This window comes from Protopterus annectens, chromosome 10.part0 (genome assembly GCF_019279795.1).
Source record: "Protopterus annectens isolate FY-2018-M chromosome 10.part0, PAN1.0, whole genome shotgun sequence".
NCBI classification, from domain to species: Eukaryota; Metazoa; Chordata; order Ceratodontiformes; family Protopteridae; genus Protopterus; species Protopterus annectens.
The window spans coordinates 1,687,637,207-1,687,663,909 of NC_056744.1; the positions used below are offsets into that span (position 1 = coordinate 1,687,637,207).

Consider the following 26,703-nt stretch of genomic DNA (forward strand, 5'->3'; position numbering starts at 1 on the left):
TAGTTGTCGAGAAATGAAGGGGGATGTTGGATGTTACTAAAAAGAAACTGTGGAATGTGTGCTGCTTACTTACATTTAAAACCTTGGCATAATTACTTCTACACTTTGTAAGTCTAACCTGGCTAACACACCCAGTGGAGATTAGGGAGTCTGAATTGCTGCTGTGTTTTCCTTCTCCTTACCAATAATCATTCACAGTTGTAATCCATTAGCAACAAACACTGAGGGAGTACCTGCATTACTGTTACAGCGGCTACACGGAATCAAGTATTTTGGATTCAGATGTTTTAATGAGTTCACAGCTAAACACAAATAATGCTAATATGTCACTATAAAGACACTAATATCTACCAACTGACCCTGACCCTAACCCTAAGGTCCGTGTGGAACACCGTTGCCTATGTTGGTGATGACCAGGTCTAATATGTTGTACCCTCTGGTGGGGGTGTTGACCAATTGATCCAGGGCATTCGAGTTTATAAATTCTAGGAACCGTTGGGCAAGAGAGTTAGTCCTTGAGTAGTTCTCCCAGTTTATGTTTGGGTAATTGAAACCACCCAGTATTAGGGTGTTTGGTAGGACCTTCATATTTCCCAGTGTCTCCAGAAATGTGGAATGGGGGTCCTGGGCCATGGTGGGTGATCTGTAGCAAGCTACAATTTGGATTGCAGTTTTGCCCGTTGTTAGTTGCACATGGATGATCTTTGATGCATTGTGCTGCTCCACTAACCTGGAGGTGTGGGTACCCTTGATGAATATGGATACACCTCCACCTTTTGTGTTTTGGTCCTGTTTCTGTGACCAAAAGGTATGGTATGAGTTATAGCCTAATAGTGCTGGTGTGCTCTCAGGAGCCTTAAACCAGGTTTCTGTTACTGCACAGATGTCAATGTTCTCCATATTGGAGGAGTGCCTCGAGTGTGTGCATTCTGAGGTTTAGACTTCTGGCGTCAAGTAGTATTACCCTCACTTCTTGGTTACTTTTGCTATTTATGGTGGTGGGGTTGTCTTTTGAGCCTTGCCTAAAAAAGGCACTATGGGGGTGGCAAGAGCCTTGGCCAGTATTCGAAAGCCTAACGGTGACAGGTGCAAGCCATCTCTTGCGAAGCAACATGGCTTGTCAAGCATGTCATCCCAGGCAGACAGATACTGTATCCCCTTTGAATGACACCAGAAATTTAGCCAATTGTTGAAATTGATAATTTTTTCTCTATACTGTGGCATCATTCTTGGTGAGGGCAGGATGCTACTCAGGGTCATACCGGACTGGACTACATGACCAGAGAGCTCTTCCATGTCTCTATTCATGTAGTCCAGGGAGGTAAGTCTCTGGTCATTCACACCAGCATGTACAATGACAGAGGTGTATTTGTACTTGTTCTGGAGTGACCTGAGTGCTTGTGTTATGTGGCGAATCCTGGCACCCGACAGGCAGCTAACTGTAACCTTCTCCTTGTCCAGCCTAGTTGGCGGAACATCACTGTGCCTGACTATAGAGTTGCCTATTACTAGTGTGTTGGGTATATTATGTTGCGTTAAGGGCTATGATTATGTGGCACACTGATTATGTGAAGTATGTGTTTCACGGATGGTGATGGGGTGTGGAGGTTGCTTGGATATCTGCTTTGGAGGTCTGTGTTGCTCCTGCAGATTTTTATTTAGAGTCTTCACTTATGTTTTCATGTATTCATGTGTGTTATTTGCCAGTGTTGGTTTATTAGGTCTATGTGAGACTGGTAGTGTGTTGCAATTACTACCCTTCTCTTGACTGTCAGTTCCAGTCTTTGGTTGAGAGAGCTTTGCCTCCAGTTTGGCTGTATAATTGCATCTCTCGCATATATTAGTGTTTGGTGGTAGGAGGACAGGGTTGTCTGTGCACATGAGGCAGTTGTAACATTGCCTCAAAATGCACAGTATCACCAGTTGGAGAGTACACCAGAAACTGCCCTTTGGACATGCCTGAATAGGTAGAGTAAGCTGTTTTTTCTGATTGGCTGGTGGGGACGAATAGAGTGCCTTGTCCTTCTGGACAGTATAGGGGGGGGTCTAGTGCTAGGGTAAATTAGTGCTTGCTATGAGTTTTAAGCAAGTGCTTGACTGTGAAATGAATGGCTTGAGTGCTAAAGTTGAAAGTTTGTCTAGTTCCAAGGGATAAATTGAAGAGTAGGCTTTGTGGAGCCGAGAATAGTTTAACTCTAGCTAAACAGCGCTACCCGGTGTGCCAAACCGCACAAATGCAGTTTTTATATCAAGGAAGTGAAAGAGTCAGAAATTAGCCCAAAACAGCTGATAAACTACTAACTTCTGGGCGGAAACCACTCCTCCAGGGACAGATAGCCTGCTCAAAGCTCCCCTCTCTCAAGGGTGAACAGAGAAACTTCCTTCTATACAAGTAAGGTATGGGCAACACAGAAACTTGTAACTCGGCCCTGGATTCAACAATAACCTGAAAACTGGACTATACTAGGTCAGAAAGGCGGGTAACAAGTATTTTAATTAATTTCTTTTTTCAGAAGATAGAGTAGATACAAGTAGATACAATCAAAACAACACTTTAAATGCACAGAAAAGGCTATTGCACTTTAGTATGTAGCCTACAACAGTTAAACAGATTATTTAATCACAAAAATGACTTAATTCAAGTGCAGGCAGCAAATAAGTACAATATGTAGCAATAACAAACTTTTTAAATCACAGATTTGCTAAAAAAACTGACGTTTTAAGCAGAATTAGTTAAGACAACAAGAAAAGCAGAAAAATGTTACTTAATCACTCCAAAGTCACTCTTTTGTCTCTCTGCTGCTGTAGACTCTGCAGAACACCTGGAAGGCACTTGCTGAGCGGAATACAAACGTAAAAGCTGTGCAAATGTGGTTTTTATAGCAGGGAAGTGAAAGAGATAGAAATTAGCCCAAAATGGCCAATAATTTCTGGGCTGAAACCACTCCTCCAGGGACAGATAGGCTGCTCAAAGCTCCTCTCTCTCACAGGTGAACAGAAAAACTCCCTTCTATCCAAGTAAGGTATGGGCAGCACAGAAACTTGTAACACAGCCCTGGATTCAGCACTAACCTGAAAACATAAACCTTGGCTTGAGATGATTGTCACTGCTGAAGTGACACCCTGACCACATGTGCAAAATGGGAAAAGGGGTTGAGGATGGATTGATGGAATAACACTTCTCATGTGCTGCACACATACCACTTGCTTCTCTCAGTCTCTCCAGATGATCAGCATGAGCCTGCCTATTGTCATTATTTCAGGATTAGCTGCAAAAAGAAAAGAAAGAAAAAAGGAAAGACAAGCTTTGTACACAGCATTCTTGCCTACATTTAGCTTTCTATGTGATATACATTCCCTTTATTAGCACACTTACACAACTGTTGGATTTCAGTAGCTTGAATGTCACCCATCCACTGGTTAAGTGTATCCCTTTTTCACCTTTTTAAGTTGTTGAGGTAGTGCTTACCCTGTTCACCAGTGTGTGGGATGCCAGTCACACTGGATACAGCCTTGGCCAGATTATTCCAAGCCTCAGACATTTATTGGATACTCTCCCCCTGCACAAGCCTGTGGTGCTTTACCAGAAGTACAATAAATATTTTGGATTCCTGAACACCCCCACCTCTGCACCCTAAATTGAGCACCTTCTTCTCTAAATCCAGACATGTCTAATCCCAAAGCAATAGCAAATAATGATTGTGACGATACGGGAAGGCTGCCAGCCTAGCTCGATAGAACTTTGTAGATAATTCTGCCATTTCTAAATATTAATATAAGTCACAGACTTGTTCTCTTAAATGTGAAAAGACTGTATTGGATGTTAAACTGCAAAAATTTAACCACATTGCACTCTGCTGGAGGAAAGCTGATAAGTTAAGCATTGTATAATTGTTTGATCTCAAAACTCAGCGCCAAGATGTCTGGATGAAGGAATTCTTCCTATTGTTTTGAGACCAAATTTAATTGCTAGAATTTACATGTATAATGTTGTTTATTGCTGTACTTCCTGACCAGGTGCAAGCTTACTAAGAAATGTAATGTTTCTGTCAGCCTGGGAACCAGAGAATTGTTACGAATGATGTTATCTAAAATGAGTCAGTAGGATGCATTATCAATTTAAAGGACTTTCTCAAAGAGAGAGAGAGAGAGACAGAGACAGAGAGAGAGGACATTTTGCATTCGTCTTTAGAACATACAACTCAACAGCACTCTGCCTGTGCTCTGTGTGTATGTTTATTTTAGAACTGGGTTTGCTCTTAAGAAATAGAAAATAGTAAGTTTAGACTAGCTGTTTTGTGTAATGATGTCAGAACTATTCTACTGTATTATTTTAAGCATTTTCCTGTGATCTCTGAAGTCTTGACTAGCACTGTGTAGTACGAAGTACTGTCTTGTATTCTTTATTATTTTTTATTAAATATTTTAAACCTTTCAACTGTGGCTGTTTTATGTCAAAATAATTTAAAGTTTAGAGTATATTACATGTATATAAAGCTACTGTACAAAGCCACTCCAAGTAAATCTTGCTGCTCAGTTACACTTACCATTTAGATAATAATATTGCACAGTAATAATTGCACACCCTTTGATAAGGCCCTTATTAGTAGCTATTAGTGGTTGGTGGCAAGTGGTACTACTGTATAGTCTGGGTAGAAGGGGGATAGCTGCAGAACTAGTGCCAGCCTTGCCAAGGAGTGTCTGTGTGTTTGCATATAAAACTCATTATCTCAAAGTGTGTGTGTCAGCTACTTAGGCAGGGACACGAAGCACTGGTTGGACAGAGAGGGTGCTGCAGGCTTTAGCTTGACCACTAGGCTGAGATCTGGACCTTAAAGCTGTGCAGTGGGGAGTCTTACTGGGGAACTGGAGAGAAAGGGAGAAACCAGTCCCAGACTGGCTGTGATCTCTGTGTGCTCTTAAGGGAAATTGTACTTTACTGTGTGTGCATTTCTTATCCTTCCCAATGTGGACACCCCTCACTGGTGTTAGTGGTGAGGCTTGAGGCTCCTTGATTGCTGGGCCAGTACATGGGCATCACAATGATTTCCTACTAATTCCTGTTACTGTGTTTACTGGTAGTGCACAAATCCAAGCAATGATGTCACCAATGTCTGTACAATGTTAAATGGAGAGCAACAGTGCCAAGCAGGGAGGAATGGGATTTTTAAAACTGGAAGGTTAGTCTGCACGATGGGAAGCAAAAATCTCAACAATGTATCCTTTTTGACCTTTACTCTGTCTATGCCCTTGTCTAGAGGCATTATGTCTGCTTTCTGTGTGGACCAATAGTCCAGGTTTATGTTCTGCTAAGTATTGTGCAAACAAGATAAGAAAGCTAAACATGACATTCACCGTGTTTCTCCATTTCCCTTGTTTGCACTAAGCTGTGCACTACTCAAACACTGGCATAAAAAAATTAGAAAAAGGGAAAATTAGGAGAAATAAAGAAATCTATTAAATAAACACTACAAAATGTATGTTGGTATACATGAAATATTTTTACACAGGTGTGGATTTGAATTCTCACTCCAATGAATCTTCAAAACACAGCAAGGGTGGCTTAGCCCAATTTGCCACAGAACCAGCTTTGCAGCAGAGAATGAGAATCATTATTCACATAACCAAATGCAACATCATCCACAATACTAACAAAACATGCGAGTTGTTTGTACATTTATTAATTTCAGATGCAGTACATTGAGTGATCACACAACCATTTATGACCACTGCTTGCACAAATGTAGCTCTGTCTTACCTCCTTATATTTGTTGCTCATTAGTGTCTTATCTGACCAGTCTGTACGGCATTCTGTATAATTGCCCTTAAAATGTGTGAGGATATTAAATGGCAATAATATATAGTTGTCGAGAAATGAAGGGGGATGTTGGATGTTACTGAAAAGAAACTGTGGAATGTGTGCTGCTTACTTACATTTAAAACCTTGGCATAATTACTTCTACACTTTGTAAGTCTAACCTGGCTAACACACCCAGTGGAGATTAGGGAGTCTGAATTGCTGCTGTGTTTTCCTTCTCCTTACCAATAATCATTCACAGTTGTAATCCATTAGCAACAAACACTGAGGGAGTACCTGCATTACTGTTACAGCTGCTACACGGAATCAAGTATTTTGAATTTAGAAATTCTAATGAGTTCACAGCTAATCACCCTTGATATCCACATCCTGCCCCCACACCCATTAAAGAAACCACAGTAAAAACATTTCTCCAAAGCTAACTTCATGCTTCTTAAGACAGAAGTGGTGAACTTCATGACACCCATGCAGATGGACAATACAGTTACAACTGCTGAATACTACACAAATGCACTCTATAAGCACTTACACGAGTGCATGGATCATGCTATCCCAAACAGAACCAAGATGCTATCCTCCACAAAAAGGAAGCCAATCTGGTGGCCCCCCTGCTATAAACAAACTTTTGCAACAGTTTCTTCCTTCTGTTGTACAGAGTAAAATCACATGAGTGGAGGAGCTCCCTTGTCAGCCTCAGTAAGAAGCTGAAATCCCTTATAAGATCCTCCAAAGCTAGCTATGAAACAAAATCACCACTAATTCCAAGGTCAACCACAAAGCATTCTACAGCTATGTCAAGAATCTCAATGGCAACACCAAGATCTGCTCTGAGTTACAGCACAAAGGCATGAAAATTACAGAACCAACTGATATTGCCAAAATCCTGGCAGATAGGTTCCAGTGCTACCTTTACCCCCATCTCACCCACTAAAGGCCCATATCTATACAGGAAGAATGCAGAGTCCCTGTAATCACAACTATGCAGGTAAAAGCTGCACTCTCTAAACCAAAAACACAGCATCCATGGGACCGGACATCATGGAACTCATAAACAAAGACATTGGTAACCTCCAAACTCTGGATCCCACCCAGTTTGGGTTTGTGAAAGGCAGATCATGCCTCCTGAACCTGATCGACTTCTTTGAGGCAGTCACCAAAGCCATAGAGGAGGGTAAGATGGTTCACACAGCCTATCTTGACCTCGCTAAGGCTTTCGACACCATCCCCCACCATTCTGGAACTATAGCTAAACTCACTAAACTAGGTATAAATCCCTACGTCACAAGATGGGTTGCCAACTGGCCCACTGACAGAACACACACTGTAAAAGTTGCAGACTCCAATTCTGACCTCAAAGCAGTGACAAGTGGAGCACCACAGGGTCCCATCCAGGGACCTCTCCTGTTTGTTATCTACTTCTCTGAAGTACAGGCTAACACAGAAGGCCTCTGGCTAATGAAGTTCACAGATGACTGCAAACTAGGAGCCATAGTCAAGTCCCCAAATGATGTAGACATCCTACAGAAGGGCCTCGCTGAGACAGATGCCTGATGTCAGAGCCATGGCATCAAGCTCAATGCCAAAAAGTGCAGTGGCATCCCCTTTGGTAAAAACTCTGTACCCATCAACTACCACATAGGCAGCAATCTACTTAACACCGAATGCGTGATAACAGACCTTGGGATCCAGGTGGACAGTAGCCTCTCCTTTGATAGTCACATCACCACAGTAGTCAGTAAGTCCTTCTACATGGCACACCTCATCATAAAAGGGTTCTCATCCAGGAAAAAAGACATCATTGTTCGACTCTACTCGACACTCATTAGACCCATTATAGAGTACAACGCCCCTTCCGCAATGTACCTCACAAGACATCTGCAGCAGCTGGAAAAGCCACAGAAGTACCTCACACAGAGGATTATTGGTCTCAAACAAATGCCCTACACTGACCCCCTCAAAAAAACTCCAGCTTTACTCTGTAGCATATCACCTACTCCGAGGTGATCTCTGCCTAACATAAAGCTATGTCAAACCCAGAGCTGTTGTATATGCTACACCTTAAGAAATCCCAATCACTCAGTGCTACACACTCTAGGGACCTAAACCTTGTCACCACAATAAACAGGACATGCTGGAGGGATAGATTTCTGTCCCAGTGACTTCCCATACTCTGGAACAGGCTACCCATCTATGTCAAGCAAAGTTCTTCATTAGCACTCTTCAAGAAAAATCTTGATGAGTGGATGGGAAATAGGAAATACACCCCAGGGATCACTTCTGTTTCTCTGTTCGACAGTGGCACAGGAAAATAACTTTCTTGTGTGCTGTAAGCCTGGGAACCATGTTGGCTAGGCTTACGTAGGTCCTTGGGCCGATAGCCAAGTACCTACCTATGAACCTATGAACCACATTTGCATATTCACCATGCTCACAGCCTTGAATGTACACTGCAAAAAGGGAACCATGTAGCTAGGGAACCTGAATATGAGGAGACTTGTTTATGTGGATAACACAGAAGAAAATATTACTTTGGGATTTGTTTGCAAAAAAGACAACCGATCTTGATAAGGTATGCTTGTTTTTTTCAGCTATACACTGGATATGCTGAAATGTCACCATGAAACATATATTTTTCTACATTATATGTAGCATTTAATAATGCATATCTATCCATCTACTTTTCTCTGTATACATTTCTTAAAAATATACTGGTGGCATAGGCATGTTTGTAAGGGCTTTTTACTTTCTGAGATGCACAGCCTTATTAAATTTCATCATGTTACAACTGTTTTACACTATTTTATGGTTATATACTTCACATGTTAATGTCCCACATTGTCAATAACACATGTATGTTAGCCTTACAGAATGATCCATGCACCTCTAGGGGAGTGCTGGCTACAGGTAGACAAGAATGGAAATTGCATAAAATGGAATGTTCAGTGGTAAATGTGTAGACATGTTTCAGGGACAGTATATTTAATAGCACTTATAGTAGTTCACTGATGGTTTGTTAGCAAACTGGGTCATTTGCCTCTTTTTGGAGGACAGGAGAGTCAATGTGCATTTCTGTGTTGGCACAAACAAAATTTCTATTGTTACTCTCCTTGTTTTGGCTCCAACATTTCTTTGTGTGTGTTTATAATTTGTTACAACCACACAATTCTCTTTTTTATATATTTGAATATTTTGGCCATTTTATGTTTTTCCAATGGGTAATAGTGAAATGCTACCTTTTATGAGTACTAGCTAAGCAGGACTTTTATTTATGTGATTCTTGTGTATTATCCTTCTTTTGCATTTTATGGCACCCAGGCATCCCAATCCTCACAAACCCAACCCTTCAGTGACCCTGAGAATGAAGTCATTGTGGAAGCAGTAAGGTGACATTTTTCCTTTCTGCCTGAGAGGGGATGTGGATACATGTATGACAGAATGCAAATTTGTCAGTAGACAGTGGCTGATGTGAATGCAGTAGGTGGCCAGAGCACGACATATGATCAGGTGTATCATAGGGTCACTAACATGGTTTCATAGGCCTGGAGGAGACACCAAATGAAGATTTCCTGTCTGCTGTCAGGGATCCAGACTGCTCACTGGAAAGTGCACAACAACATGGCAATGATGTTGGTGCTGCAGTTTCAGGGAGGACAAGTATGTTCCAGGAGGAGCTTACAGGTAGGGTTACCTATCTCAGTTGTTAAATATTTCTTGTATAGCAAAATATTGACTTAAGTTATGCTAAACATTAAATTTATTTTGAGGGGGAATAGTTGCAGATTGATGCAGTTAACAACACATTCTGCTTTATTACACATGGGCTTGGGGATGATGTGTCATGCAAGTTTTTGTTAACAGTATCATTAATAGACATATAAAGGGCCAAAAGTGTTAACTCTCTGTATTTCCTGTTCATTGTGATGATTGTGTCCTTACCTTTTCCTTAACTTCTTCCAGGACCATCCATCATAGGGAGCCTTCAATCATCTGTACATGGTAAGCCAAGCATTTCTATGTCAGTACTGATGAGCAGTTCAAAGAAATATTTAGTTTGTGATGTGGGTGTCGGGACTGCTGTGTCTATTGCTGTACTGTCTGTAATAGTGGCACCACTGTTCATTTGTTAGCATATATTGGACTATAGTAGTGTAGGTATTATTTTTTTCCTGTGTTTGTTGTTTATTACTACAGGTGATCGTGGAAGTATGGGACTCCTACCTCCTGATGTCAGAGTATCAGCAGACTATGAGGATGATGGTGGCCAAACAGAGGTGGACTCTAACACTGAAGTTGATATTCAGCCATCCCCTGTAATTCCACTGGACACAACCAGTAGGCCTGTGCCAACCCATTCCAGTCAGCCCTCAGATATTGGACACGTGGAGGGTGAGACACTTGATCAGGTTAGTGTGGTTACTGAAGCTTCAGTACATGCTGATGTTAGCCATGGCCAAAGTGTGGGTGAGGTACCATTAAGAGGGGTTGTTAGGGGTGCTCAAAGGATGTATGCTATCCATTCTCCACCTGATCCAGGTGTGTGTTCCCATGTCACTTACATATGTTTAGGGCCATCATGGAGGTGCAAGCACATTCTAATAGGTCTTCAAGAGAAATTCTTAGGATTGTAGATGTGGCACAGGCTAAAATACGTGACTGCCTCCACCATATTGCCAATTCAATGGATCAGATCAATGACATGTTGGAACATGCAGTGCTTTTTAAGGAACGTCTGCTGGAAGGAGGATGGTATCCATGTGGGTGTAGGTCAGCTACACCAGCTGATGTTAGCTGAAGTGGCCATGCCCAATCATGCTCCTATAGTGGCACTACTTTCACTGCTCCATCAGTGGTTTAAGTGTCAACAACCAGATGAGGCAGTCCACAGGTTCGTGATCCTGGTCATCCTCAACAGGGGAGCTTGTCCAGCAGACAACAGTCATGTTCATGTAGCAGCAGTGCATTTGAGTGTGGGAGGGGATATGCCAGTATAACCTCTGGCAGAGCCAGTTCTCGTGGTCAGGTACAACAATGATGAACTCCCACCTCTACCATGCATGGCTCATACCTGTCCAACATACCAAGATGTAGAGCTAGCAGAGCACTTGGCTGTGTTCATGCAGAGACTCACACCAATTTCCCCTACAGGGCCCACACAGACACAAATGCAGAATTGTTACACGATTCAGCCATGAAGCTTAAAGCTCATTCTGTCTCACTGGCTATTTTTTACTTAATCCAGATATCTGCCCGTTTCTGTTTCTTACTCATACATACTCACTTACCTTTTGTGTCAGCCAAGGCTTCCTGCCCTCACACACACACACAACACCCTGTGCAGGTGATGATAACTGTGCCATATCCTTGTGTTCTACCTTTTGGATTCAGGGATACACAAGACTTGTTTCTATGCTCAGGGTGTGCATAGCTAACTTAGTGCTTAGTATACCTGTGTTTGTGATGTTGTTTTGCTAACTGCACCTCTGACATATTTTAGTCTTAGAAAGTTAGACAGTTGATAGAATCAAAACAGTTTTTTATCAGTATTTAAGAATCATCTGATGGTTGTGAAGTCTGAAACTGAAATGTGTCTCATAACTTTTAACCTCTCTATCTTCCAGTACAAAAATATGAGGCCAAACTGAGGACATTTGGTGGCCATCAGTACTTCTGAGATGTCTGAATGCATGTGTGAATCTTTGATGCCGGACACCTATTACTTGATAGAGGACACACCCACACTAGTAGCAGACTCCAAATCCAACTTCAGACCAGTGACAAGTGGAGTACCACAGGATTCAGTCCTGGGTCCTCTCCTGTTTGGTATCTACTTCTCTGAAGTACAGGCTAACACAGAAAGTCTTTGGCTAACAAAGTTTGTAGATGACTGCAAACAAGGAGCCATAATCTGAACTTCTAACGATGTGGACATCCTACAAAAGGGCCTCACTGAGACAGATGCCTGGTGTCAAAGCCATTGCCTCAAGCTCAATGCCAAAAAATGCATTGTCATCTCTTTTAGTAAAAACTCTGCACCCATGAACTACCACATAGGCGGTAGTCTACTTAACACCGAAAGTGTGATTGATAAGAGACCTTGGGACACAGATGGACAGTAGTCTCTCCTTTGACAGTCACATCACCACAGTAGTCAGGAAGTCCTTGTACGTGGCACACCTCATCACAAAATGTTTCGCATCCTGGAAAAAAAAAAAAAAAGAGGTAATTGTTCCCCTCTACTCATCACTCATTAGACCCATTATAGAGTACAACGTCCCTTTTGGTATGTACTTCACAAGACATCTGCAGCAGCTGGAAAGGCCGCAGCAATACCTCACAAAGAAGATTACCGGCCTCAAACAGATGCCCTACGCAGACAAAAAACTCCAACTTTACTTTGTCGCACATCGCCTACTCTGAGGTGATCTATGCCTAACATGTAAAGCTATGTCAAATCCAGAGCTGTTGGACATGTTCCACTTAAGAAATCCAAATCCCTCCGAGCTACACACTCTAGGGACCTAAACCTTGTCACCACAATAAACAGAACATGCTGGAGTGATAGATTCCTGTCCCCGAGACTTCCCATACTCTGGAACAAACTACCTATTTCAAACAAAGGTCCTCATTAGCACTCTTCAAGAAAAACTTGATGATTGGATGGTAGATGGGAAATTCATCCCGGGAATTATTTCTGTGGCTCTGTTTGACAGGGGTACAGGAAAATAATTTTCCTGGGTGGCAAATGCCAGGGTACCATTTGGCTAGGCTTACATAGGCCCTAGGGCCAATAGCCTAGTACCTACCTACGAACCTATGTATTCACATAAGTCTCTGCTGTCACATGTTAAAGTCATTGTTGTACAAATCACCCACCTTTTATTTGCATTACCAAGTAATAACATGCAAGGATATGCCATTCATCACTTACCTTGTAAATCCAGCAGTTGTTACAGTTTTAGTTCAGGTCTGAGTTTGTCTGATGCTAGGAGTGCACAGCCATTACATGGGTGGGGAAAGGTTGTGAGCACTGCCTGGCATAAATGTTACTATACGTATGTGTATAGGATGAAGGTTTTAGCCCCTTAGGTGGGTGAGCTTCAATGCATTGCTCCTTAGCCAATGTTAGGGCATACTGAGCACACCTACATCTGTAGCTGCTGGTCCACCCTCTGACTCCTCATCTGCATGTGGCTGTGGTGACCCTGCCATTGGTGGTGGGATGTGTGCCCCTTCCCTATGTTGATCCTGCTGAAGTTCTCGTGATGATGTTGTGAAGTATGGCACAGATGATGAAGATTTCAGTACATGTACATGGACTGTACTGTAGGGCTCCTCCAGATGTAACTAGGTAGCAGAATCATGACTTCAGCAGCCTAAATACATGCTTTTATGATATTTCTGGTTTTAGCATGTGTCTCATTATTGCATTTTTCAGTGGGTGTGTGTGCATTTCTAATGGGCATCATCAGCCATGGTTCCAGTGCATAACCTGTATCCCCCAGTAAATGACCCTGTGGGATATCACCTCTAGTGAACATCTGATACAGTTGGAGGTGTGCCAGACATGTGAGTTATGGTGACTGCCTGGGTTTCCAGCACATGCATTCAAGAGGATTACCCTAGCATTACACATGACTTGGTAGTAAATGGAGTGAAAATCCTTTCTATTTATGTAGAACCTTCCCTGTTCCCCAGGTGGTACCTTGATTTCTGTGTGTGCACAATCTATGGCACCTAGTACTTCAGGGTATTGTGCTACAGAGTAGAACTCTTACATAATTGTGGCCCTCCCCTTAAGAGTATGGGAAAATGTATGTGGTTACTCGCATTTTGGAGCACAGCATTCAGGAACTGGAGGATGCTGGGTGTGGATGCCTGTGACATCCCCAGCATTTTCCCTGTTGCTCTCTGAAAGGTCCTTGTAATTTCTAAGTGCTACATGTACTTTTGTCTCCACTGGTATTGGTTCCCCCGGTTTGACCTTTCTCTGAGTCTAGGATGACAGAGGTTGCAGAATTCCTGTAGTGTGTCTGTATCTACCCTGTAGCAGTCTACAATTTCCACCTCATACGGATTGTAGCAGTCTACAATTTCCACCTCGTATGGATTGTGATAAGTTAAATGGGGTTTGAAAACTCTTGCCCATGGTCTATTAGCAGCAGCAGAATAGACTTAAGCCTGTTCCAAATACACATAAATTAAAGCAACAGCAGCCCCTAACATTCTTTCTGTTTAAACTCCTTTCCGTGGCTGTATTCCACAGGTTTTGGAATTTGCAGGGAAACCAGCACTGAGACTACAGGGTTGCTTTATATGTTATCAAATAGCTCCACCACTTGGATTGGTAGATTAGCATACAATTCAGCTGCCTATGCTGTAATTAGCATACAATGGTGTTTACAGTGGTTGCGCGACTCTATACACTGTGTAGAGCAGTTTGCTAAATACAAAATAGTGCAGTTACGTGTAGGGTTTATTGAATCTGCCCTCTAATGTATAATTAACCTGGTCTGTATGCCAAAATTTATGAAAATCATTGCTAATTCAACTTACTAGACAACACAAAGTATGATTTATTTTTTTCTGAGCTATTATTAAAAAAAATAATAATCTTGTAATTAATATCCTCTTGTTTTCCACCATATTTACTAAATCTCTGTTTGGAGCTATTAATTTAAGAATGTTTATTTATATAAAAAATTACTGTACATCCATCCATCTTCAACCCCTACATATCAGTCTATATTTGATATATATATATATATATATATATATATATATATATATACACACACACACACACACACACACACACACACACTTTTCCCAGATTAACATTATATTTCTTTACTTTTGCCTTTATTCTTTTACTGTACATATATTTTCTCCCATTTTCCTCAAAGTATTTTAAAGAGAGTAGAAAATATCATAAAAATGCATCATTAATGAGCTGTTCACTTACTGTCAGGCTTTTCTTCAAAATTATTCTTATTCTTTTGTTCTGTTCTGTTTACCCCCTCGTCATTCACTTGCAGTTCAGCGTTATCTTCTTTAAGTAGCACTAACAATGCCTCTGGGGGGATCTTGTAACCTACACATTAAAAAAATATATATGTTATTTTTCCACAGAGCTCCTGTGTTCCGTTTAGTTTAATTTAACAAGATTAAAACATGTTCTCTCAGTCTTCCACAGTTCCATACTTAAGCATGTTTACAAAATAATTACAAAGTACTACAATAACATAAAATGTTTAATTTGTTCAGGAGTAGCAGAATTTCAGTTTTGAATGTATTATTCATATCCAGTTACATTAAATACATTTTAAAGAAGTTCTTTGCTTCTAGCAGTGATTACTGTTTCACTTCAACTTATACTAGTAAACAATTTTTGCAATTTAAAAAAAAAGTGATATATTCAAAATAAGTCTTTAAACATTTTTGTTTATTAATGAGGCAGCTGCATCTGTATCCTTCATAAGGAGACTTTCTATCATAATTTGAAAACTGTATGACTAGTTGTATTCATGTGAAAACACCAAATATTCATAATATCTAAAATACATCAACGTTTCTTATTATGCCTGTGTTTAGAATGACATATGCCCTGTCTACTAGATTCAGCAGAGTAAAAACTCTGCAGTCCAGAATGCTGCTGTCTGCACTTAGTTCTATAACTCTGTAATATGTATCTCATGGCAATCTTAACTTACAGAGCTGACATACCTTGTTATAGCCCACATATGAGCTATGCTTTGAGGTCATACAGATGTGGAAAATGGATATACAAAGTTATAAATTTCTGGTTAAACTGCAGTTCAGTGACAACAGATTACATCTGAAATATCCAATTAATCATAACTGAACATGGACATAAGAGACACACAAAAATATAGAGGATATCTTGTATTTCAAAGGAGACTACACAATGGGTAAAGGATTATAGGTTAACATAAGAACAGATGGCCAAACCTAGCATGATATCTAAAATAAGAATAGGCAACAGTGAAGGAAAACATATTTTAATTATAAAAAGTGTCAATTACCCATTGCAAACCACTAAAACAAAGTGTGACATTACAAATAGCAGGGAGATTCCACACCTGAACCTATATAATCATGAGGGAAGATGTTAGTATTCTGAGGGCCATCTGAACAATGAGGCACTGCAGACATGTCTTTATCTAAACTCAATGTTCAGCTTTCCGAATTGTCTGGTTTCTATTTTTTCTACAAAGTTCCAGGGTCCAGAGTTTATTCCTTTGTTTATATTACACTTGTAGCTTGTATGCTTCTCCTTGTAGGTTTAATCCAGGTAAATCAGCTTCCTCTCACCAACAAAAAATATTCTAGAGACTTTTTGCAGTTGCTAGAAAAGGTATTACAAAAAACTGGAACTCAGTTCCTATGTTATATAGAATGTTTAAATTTAACAGCAATACTATGTACAAATGAAAAAGGAGTGATCAGAATAAGATCTATAAATCAAAGGCTTTTAGTGGTTGTGATTACCTTGAAAGGTTGCTACCGATATACAAAGATTCTTAACATGTTAGTTGTGTAAGATTACCTTTATGATTCAATGTATTCCTAGCACTGTATAACACTGTGATGTTTATTTTTTTTCCTTTCTGTGTATACATTGTAAATATGTTATATTAATAAAAATTGTCTTTAGAAATATTCTAGTTGAACTGCAACCTATAAATTGCCTACTTGATTCAGATAAATGATAGGAATGTAGAATGAGGCACCAGGATATGCTTTTCCTTTTATTTCTGTATTTGGATGCATTGTGCATTAACTTCCTATTTGTATATATACAGCTTTTTTCTTGTGGCTTAATTTATGACTAAAATGGTCCTCAGTGACTGGTTCACTTACACAGGTAGCAAATAAACACACAAGACAACTCGGCATAGCATTTTAATAAGGTACTCATAACTCTCAGAACAAAGACCACTTCTTAAGATGGGACAAGACCTACCTGCTGAAACTAAGGTTTCATAGTTCTCTAACATCACTTCCTTATGAAGCTCCTTGTCTTGTTTTGTTAACATCTTCATCTCCACTGCTGAGAAAGTAACAGCAACATCCTCAAAGGATTCTGGAGCCTGTAAAAGACACACGGTGCAGTTCATCTTTTCTTTTACTGCAGTCGGTGAAAAATATGCTGTTTTCATGTAATGCTTTCAATGTAAATTGTGTTATTTTCTTGCAATGCATTCAATGTAAATTGTGTTATTTTGTAACAGGGTAGCACTGGCATTTGTTACCAGAAGTGCAGTTAAAACAGTAAAAATAATCAGTCATTAACAAGTGCAAATTTCCTTTCCAGAATTATACAAGTAACAATGCCTTCATTTCGGAGTTGAAAAATGTCCCTTGCTGCTATCTTTCTCCCTCTCATCTACACACATTAAGGTCAGTGATAGGAGGGCACAGAGTTCCAGTTAAAGACCATGTTTAGAAAAAGACTGGGTGATCTAATTAAGGGAACAGGAAAACAGAAAGCAATAAGGGAAGCCTTGAAAGATGAAAAGAAAAAGTAGAATCATAGCTGAATAGGAATGAAAACATAGGAGCAGGGATAAGCTGGAGAAGGCATGGGGCTGTGAGATAGTTGTAGAAGCTACTAGAAGACAGCTGCAGAGTAATCAGAGGATGATAAACCATGGAGGATTACTTAATAAATCTACAAGACGTGGCCCAAGATAGCAGTCAAGATATAGCAGAAACAAGATAACAGAAACAGACTGCTGGAAGTAATAAAATGGCTGTGTAACAGTAGGGCAAATTAATTTAATGGCCAATGCTGAGGGAATAATGGATGGGGCTCAAAGGACAGAGGGGGTATGAGAACAGCTGGGTTATAATATGAATAACAGTTGTGGAAGGGATAACCCAAAAACCACTCATTTGTCTGTGCCAAATGTTACCTGCATTTGTGCAGGACTCAGCGGTATGCAGCAGGGTAAGACTAGAGGCATGCAGAATTACAATGCAGCAGGGCTCAGACAAAACTGTGGTCTAAAATGGATTCCAAGAGGAATAGTCTGCCCATATCAAGGGTTATTATCAGTTAAATTTATGTCTGCTTCTGCTAGACTGGTGGACTTCACGTAGATACAAAAAGACCCTAATACACTTACTAAGAAGAGCAGAGGAGGTTAGCAGTCTAAACACCTCACTGGGTCTCCACCGAAAACAGGATACTAGCCCTGTGGGAATAAGCTGATCAAGAAAGAGCAAACAAAAAAAAAACAAAAAACAAAACTAACACCAATGATGCAGCAAAAGTAGGGAGAACCACAATTCTGTAGTTTGGACCTGGTTCATTTAAGCAATAACCCACACCTGGGTGTGGGTAATGCTGGATTTACCCACAGTTGGTGTGGATTCACCAGGACAGCAAAGCCCGAGTGACCAAACAAAGGCAACCGTGGGTAAATCCAGCATTACACACACCAAGAAGTGGGTTGACTGGACCGCTTTCCGTTAGTATAGTCTCAGATTTACAACGGGCACGCTGGGTGGGTTGGCCAATCAGTGTGCTCATTTTTGAATATTTTAGGCCTTTTATTGTATAATTTACAGTAATCCACCACATGGTGTGAGTAATGCAGGATTTACCCACAGACGGCACAACTTGATCAAAAGGGTAAATGAAGCCAGAGTGATTAAACAAAGCCATTGCTGCTATTATACAGCAAAATTACTTAAAAAAGCCTTAATTATTATTTATAAAATTACTGTATAAAAAGAATTCTGTGCTCTTCCATCTGCTTCTGATAGTCCGGGATAACCAATATATGAACTTAACATGCTCTGTAAATGTGCGCTTATGATATTTGTGTGGTTTTCTGACATATGATTGAGGAATATAGTCACCAAATAATGGAAACTGTCTGTTCTGGGAGACAAGAGACTTTAGTTAGTTGGCTATTTTTTTTTTCATCAGGTTGCAGAATATGCCATGCAGCTACTTGTAGCGGTGCTCCTGCCACTGAAATTGTGAGTTTTTTTTTTTTAATCTGAAACAGAAGACTCCCAATATTTTACAAGAGCAACACTTGATACACAATTAAAAAGCAGTTGAGCATTTTTGCCCTTTGTAAGTTATCTTTGGAGTTTCTCAAAACTGTTATTTAATGAATGTTCATACATTTCTGTAGTGCCTTATATAAGAATCAAGCACAGCTATTCACAGTGCTCATACAATATCAACTTTTATGGGGCATTTGGTTTATATGAAGTTTTATTTTTAAAATTATGTCAGACATTACAAACATTACTATCGTGGGGTGAAGTGGCATGTGGTTGTAGATGAGTCTAAATGTGTGAAAACTCATTAACTAGTAGTTTTGATAAAGTCCATGGTTGATTTACAAAGGATGAAGGTGCTTAACTGCTTTTTTATCATATATTACATGTTATATGTTGTTCTTGTAAAGAACTGAAGATCTTCCATATCATTTTGTAATTCTTGTTGACATCTCTCTTGTTCTTCGGTTATCTGGTAGCGTTTTTTAATGCATTGCATGGGAGTGTGCATGTCCTCCCTGTGTTCTTGTGGGTTTCCTCTGGGTGCTCCAGTTTCTACCCACATTCCAAGACATGCAGTAGGTGGACTGGACACTTTAAATTGGGCCATAGATGCAGTGTTGTGGATGAACTACAGCAGTATGGCTAGCCATGTGGCAGTGTAAACCTGGTGTCTAGGTGACTGTCACTGTTGAAGTAACACCCTGACCCCATGTGCAAAAATGGGAAAAAGGGATGTGGATGGATGGACTTTTTGTGTCACAGAGAAAGTGAACTTTCTAAACTACCTCCTGTGGGGAACATTCAATTTATAATGAGCTTGCTGATTAGTTTGTCCAATCAGCATGCACATTTTGAAATGTTCATGTTCCTTTACTGTACAATTACCATTACAGCACCTGCACAAATGTTCTGCAAATGTAAGCAGCATAACCAGAAGCTGGAAAAGCATATGCCAGTAGATTTTTATGTATGAATGTGACCTTTTCTCTCCAGATACAAACAGGACCACATTTTGTTTATTAATGTGTACCTGCATAAAGCTAGTTCCTCAAGTAAAAAACAGACTATCAGGACATGATTTAGTTGTCTTGAATACCTACAGGCATACCTCTCAACTGTCGAGATTTTAACAAAATATTCAGAGTTAAACATATTTTTGTTCTATTCCTCATAAAATCTCTGGTTTTCTGGTACAGTGCTGAGGATTGAAGTCACTAAATAATTAGACATTTGAGTTTCAGACTTCATATCAATCAGAAAAATGCATACTAAACCAAACCATCTTACTCCCAAATAAACTGACCATGTTAAATAGACAGGATCTGCTTCTGATGGACCTGAACTGGTTTGAGTTGATGTCTTTATTTATTAAATCCATAATCATTTCTACAACCTTCCAGATGAGGTTGGTCAGGTTTACGGGTGTATAATTACCCGGGTCTATTGACTACCCACCTCTGTGTAAGGGGGTGGCAGCTGCTGCTCTCCAGTCTTTGGCTCAATGTCACTTTGAAGGCTGATACTGAATAGCCCCAGTAGGGGGTCTCACAAAATATGTTGTCCCTCTTCATAACTGCAGAGAAGAGGAGGTCATGTTATTCTTAAAAATCTACTGCCATGCTGTTTCCTACTAACAGGTTAGTGCAGAACGCTGTTATAATTACCACCCCCCCAATCAGGCATGCACCTGGGGAAGTGAGTTTGACATAATGGCTATGGTTGCCACCTCAGAGACACAAGGTGCAGGTTTTGATACTGGCCTGGGATTGTTGGCTAGGCTTAAAATAGCCCATATGGGCAATTAGCTTAATATTTACCTATGAGCCCATAGGACTTATACAGGCAGTCCAGTATGTCATCTGGCCTCAATGAAATGGGCTCATGGCCTTGGACAGTGCCTTGAGAACTTGCTCTTCGGGGATATTTGGGAAGGTGTGGATGTGAGTATTTGCTCTAGGAATATAAGAAGGGAGTTAAGTTTGAGCTAAATGTGTCCTCTTGTATACTGGCCACGTTGTCTGAGCCTCAGTATGTGATGCCATTTAAAGATAGCTTTCTGCAGTGCTGGGAATTGTTTCTAAGGTTTCTAACACTGTTAGAGAAAGCTTTGTGGTTATCATTCACCTGAGTAGCTATATTTACCTCATACATGGCTTTTGCTGATTTAAAGAGTGTCCAGAGTTCCCTGTTAAGTTTAGTGGAAGTCTTTTTAGTATTAAGAGCGTTTAGTTTATTTTTTCATGCAATTAACTTTTTTCTTTATTATACAGCCTGTTTATATCTGGTTTCTACCACTTATGTTTATTCTTCCATTTTCTACTGTATTTACTTTGGAGGGGACAGACACATGTATGCAGCTATTTACATGTGCACTGGATTTCAAACATGGAAAGATTGGGATAAACAAGCACATGCTGGGGTAATTACATTTCTCCTATCCAAAAGGGCCATTAGTTTGCATTACTGATATTAAGGGAATATCGCAGGATATTAAATGTGACCTATGATAATGGCATATTGCAGGGTATTACATGTACCAGATATTAATGGAGTATCATAGGACATTATACGTGGCTGATGATAATGGAGTAAACAGGATATTAAATGTGATTTACAGTAATTGGGTATCACAGGACATTTCACAAGATAGGAAAAAATGGAGTACCATGGCATATTGCATATAACTGATGATATTGAAGTAACACAGGATATTCCATGTCACTGATTACAATGGACTATTACTGTGATGATAATGGAGCAGCAGAGGATATTTCGAATGAACGGTAAAATAGTATCACAGGACATTACATGACTGATGCTACTGGAGTTTATAGTCATTTGGAAGAAAACTGAATTATGACAGTAGAACAAAAGGGCAATAAAAGAAAGTCATATGGAACAAAGGACCATTTGTTGTTAATGTTATAGTTGACAATTGTAAGAAGGGGAAGAACCTAAGTGTGGCATGGATTGACTACAAAAAAGCATTTGTTAGTATCCCACATTCATGGATAAAAGAGTGCTTACAAATGTAAAAGATACACCCTACACTGATTGACCACATTACAGTGACCATGAAACAGTGGCAGAGCACTTTGCAATTAAGCCATGATAAAGGACAGATGATTATTCCAGGGATAAAAATTCAAAGGGGGGATATTCTAGGGTGCCTTTCTGTCACCACTGCTATTCTGCCTTGCCATTAACCCATTAACCTGTTTACTTAACAGCTTAGGCCATGGCTACAATTTGGCTTCTAGAAAACAACAAAGTCTAATGACCTCTCATCTTCTCTTTGTCGATGATTTAAAATTGGACAGCTCATCAGATGAGGAACCGAAAGCACAGCTGCAGGTAGTCAGACTTTCTCAGATGATATTAGAATGTCATTTGGTCTTGATAAATGTGCAAAAGCAACCTTTAAATCAGGAAAACTGCAGCACCAGGAAAACATCAGTTTGGGACAAGAATGTGAAATAAAAGAACTTGAGCAAGAAGGAGTGTATAAATACTTGGGAACTGATGAAATATCAGCAATAAAACATGAACAAATGAGAATAAAGCTTAGTAAGGAGTACTTTAGAAGACTTAAATTAATCCTGAAAACAGAATTGACACCTAGGAACAAGATCCAAGCTATAAATCAATTTGCTCTTCCTGTCCTAACTTGTAGCTTTGGAGTAATCGACTGGCTCCAAAAAGTGTTGGATAAATTGGATAGTTAAACAAGAAGGATGCTTCATGCTCACCAAATGATTTATAAAAATCAGTGTATACCAAGATTATATATTCCCCATTCTGAAGGAGGGATGGGCCTCTTCGAAATTGATTACATGTATAGATCTGCAATCGTGGGACTCCACACATATCTACTGACCTCACAAGATCCAAATGTGATTAAAGTTTTGAAACATGAGGAGAATAAATCTAAGATGACATCTCTGCTTAATTTAGCAGAAGCATATCGACGTCAAGCAGGAATGGAAATTAAACTAGAAGTAGATAAAAATCAGGCAGCAACTGAATGTGCTAAAAAAACAAAAGAAAGAATATAAGGTAAAGGATCAGATGAGAAGGCAAGAAATGTGGAATAAACATAAATATAGTTGCAAGTCTAGAAAATTCTGGAAGAGCCTCATGTTGATCAAGAACGAACGCAGGAATGGTTAAGGAGAGGTGAATTCATATTAAGAAATGAATGGTTAATATTGGCAGCCGAAGATAGCGGCCTGCGTACACACTGGTTTACAAAGTCCATTGAACATGTGGGAGAAACAGACAAAATGTAGGTTTTGTGGAACCAAATTGGAAACAGTTACACACCTTGTTGCTGGTTGTGACGCACTAATGGCAGAGGGACTGTATACTGAAAGGCATAATAATGTGGTGAGACTTACCTGGAGATTGTGCAAACATTATGGTTTCGAAGTGACTGAAAAATACTGGAAACATGAGCCACAAAAAAAATCATAGAAAATGATAAATTTGTATCACATGGGATCACCCAATACCAACAGTTCAAAAGATAGATGCTAGAAAACTGCATATAGTGGTCCAAGAAAAGAAGACAAAAGTAGCATTGATCATTGAAATAGCCACACCCAATGACTACAGTGTCTTGCATAGAGAGAGAGACAAAGTCATAAAATACCTTGATCTGCAGGCAGAAACGAGAGCCATGTGGAAGAAGGATACCCAGACAGTTCCAATAGTAGTAGGAGCAACTGATCTTATAAAAATAATTTACAATCGTATTTAGATGTTAACAATTCATGCAACACCGTATGAAATGCAAAAGGAGTCATTACTGGGCACATTGCGAGTGCTGCGAAGAGCACTTTTGGTTAATGTCAAAGAGGCAAACAATACTAATTTCATGAACTTTAATCACACTTTGACTTAGGAATGGGGACCATTCCCATCATTGTATTAGTAACCCAAAAGATTTTGAGAAATTAAAAAACTGGAGTATCATGGGATATTACATATGACTGCCAATAATGGAGTACCACATATATTACATGTGACTAATGACAATGGAAGGTCATGGGATAGTCCACATGACTGCAGAGTATCACAGGATATCACATGTGGCATGGGATATTAGATGCGATATGGCATTTAAGAATGGTTGGATTCCAGTTGTTACAAAGTTGGTATACACTTTAACTTACAATACACTATTAGTAGTGCAAGTACCCAAGAAAATTTTATTTCCCAAGTTGAGCAAACGCGCTGCAAAACTCATACCTATAGCTTTATTCCTTTCATCCAAATGAGATCAAAGTTTTACCAATGCATTGTGAAAAGGTTTGTTGGTCACACAGCTACAAATGATATAAAGATCTCTGAAGTATTGTCAGAGTCATGTAATGCTCAGCACATATATGTGAATCGTACACAACTGGATAACTCACAACAACCACCTTATGCTACTATGCTTCTAGACCTTCACAAATGCTTCTCTTAAATTTACTGACAATTTACCTCCGTGATGATAATTCTATATTTAATGGCAGTTTGCCAATATATGTAAATTATTATGCGCCACTCCACATCCCATGTATGATTGATGTGTTATATTTGCTCTCTGTTTTAATTAAATCAGAGGACCTATTGAGGATGCCCACTCACTTCCATGTTCTTTACATTAGCAGTGAAGACTTTAGTGGTACAGCTAAGAGAAAATCCTCACTGACCACGACCACATAGGTACAGCCAGGTGGTTGAAGATAAATGCATTGTTTGGCACTTATAGCTGGAAGACAGGTTTTTTTTTTTCAGAGTTATGCTTGGTTCTACAGCATCAGTTTAGATGCTGGCATCTTCCTGCTCAATGAGGCCTGTATTAGAGAACAAAATTATCAACAATAAGGTTCAACTGACCCAAATATCTGGGCACACTACTAATGACAATGAAGAGGATACTGCTAAGTTCCTTCCTGGCCCCCTTGTATAGTGACCGACCCTTGTATAGTGACCGGTACAACCACATAGGTACACCCAGGTGGTTGAAGATAAATGCATTGTATGGCACTAGTCATGCTTGGTTCTACAACACTCTGCTATGACATCAGTTGACATACTGGCATCTTCCTGCTGAACGAGGCCTGTATTAGAGAACAAAATTAACAACAATAAGGTTTAAGTGACCCAAATATCTGGGCACACTACTAATGACAATGAAGAGGATACTGCTAAGTTCCTTCCTGGCCCCTTGTATAGTGACCGACCCTTGTATAGTGACCGATATGACTTAATACTCTGATGGAAAGAACTATCAATGCCATTTTTAATTAAGTTAGCCCACTTAACTCATTCACTCTGGAGCTCAGAAAAAGCTGCCTGCTTAATTCCACCATAGGAACAACAGTGCAGCCTGAGCTCATTTTCAGAAAATCCATTTCTAATACCATACAGAAAAAGTACAGTTGTGTGCACTTACCATAAATGCAGATGTTAGAATGTATTCACTGTTGCAGTCATTACATTTGGGTTTATCCTGCTGGCAGGTTGCCCTCAGTCGGCCTGAAAACCAAAGTCTTGGGTCCTGTTGCCTCTTCCCTGACGTCAGTTCGTCAGGGCTATAAAAGATGCAGCCGATGCCATTTTGTTTAGTTTTTCTTGCCCCAGATGTCAGGTGCCCCCAAATAGGTAGCTAAAATTATTTAAATAAAACATACATGCACCAAATATAGCTTTACCTTCATCTATAAGCAAATACACCACCTAGGTTGTAAAGATTAGAGAAGTAAAGATAAGGTCCAGCAACAATAAGGGGATGGTGGGTGGGTAACCTGGACTCCAACAGTGAATACACTCTAACATCTACATTTATGGTAAATTTACACAACTGTACTATGTTCTTCGTGTTTCACTGCTGCAGTCATTACATTTGGGTTGAGTCCCAAAGCTATGGTTGGGGGACTGGAGCTAAACAGCATTAGGAGCAGCTATGAGGCTCTGCAGAAAGGCAGTGGCAAAGCCTGCCCTGGATTTAGAGTAAAGAGGCAGATTGTAATGTTTTGTAAAGGTATGCACTGAACTCCAAGTAGCAGCCTCCAAAATGTCTTTGGTTGGTACTCCCCTGAGAAAGGCTGCAGAAGTGGCTGCAGCTCTGGTTGAATGTGGCCTAATGCCCTTATGCACTGGTTTGTCATGCTGTGAGTAGCAGAAACTAATTCAGAGACCTATCCACTTTGAAAAAGTCTGCTTGGAGATAGCCTTTCCTTGTGATGCTGTGGCATATGCCACTAGTAATTGCTCTGTCTTTCTGAAAACTTTAGTTTTGTCCAAGTAGAATCTAAGTTGTCTGTGTACGTCCAAAGAATGCAGAATTTTCTCCCCCTTGTTCTGTGCATTTGGATAAAAAAGTTGGCAAATGAATTGTTTGGTTAAGGGCTACACTGGATACCACCTTAGGCATAAATGTAGGGTTTGTTCTCAGAGAGACCCTGTCCGGATAGAAAATGAAAGGGTTCCACAGCCATGACAGCCTGTAGCTCTGAAACTCGTCTAGCAGAAGTTATTGCTAGCAGCAGAGCTGTTTTCCAAGATAAGTACTTTATGTCTGCAGTAGCAGCTGGCTCAAAAAGAGGTAAGGTGAGTTTTTCCAAGACATAATTGAGGTCCCATGCAGGTATTGGAATTCTCCTTGGAGGCCTTAAGTTTTTGGCTCCGCTGAGGTACTGCCTTAATAAAGGCTGAGAAGAATGGTGGCTCTGTATTGTAATGAGCTGAAATGGCAGAGGCATGGATTTTAATTGATGAAAAAGATATGCCTTTGTCCAGCATCTCAGTTAAATATTGCAAAATCTGAGGAATATTTGGGACAGCTGTAT

At 40.0% G+C, this 26,703-nt stretch overlaps 1 protein-coding gene across 1 annotated transcript in view; it reads right to left on the reverse strand.

Annotated features, from left to right (window-relative positions):
• Positions 1–26,703, reverse strand: part of LOC122814425 (zinc finger protein 30 homolog) — a 117,894-nt gene that overhangs the window by 14,405 nt on the left and 76,786 nt on the right. Inside the window, 2 exon segments of the mRNA XM_044087006.1 lie at positions 14,781–14,909; positions 16,803–16,929. Coding sequence (XP_043942941.1) covers positions 14,781–14,909; positions 16,803–16,929 — 256 coding nt within the window.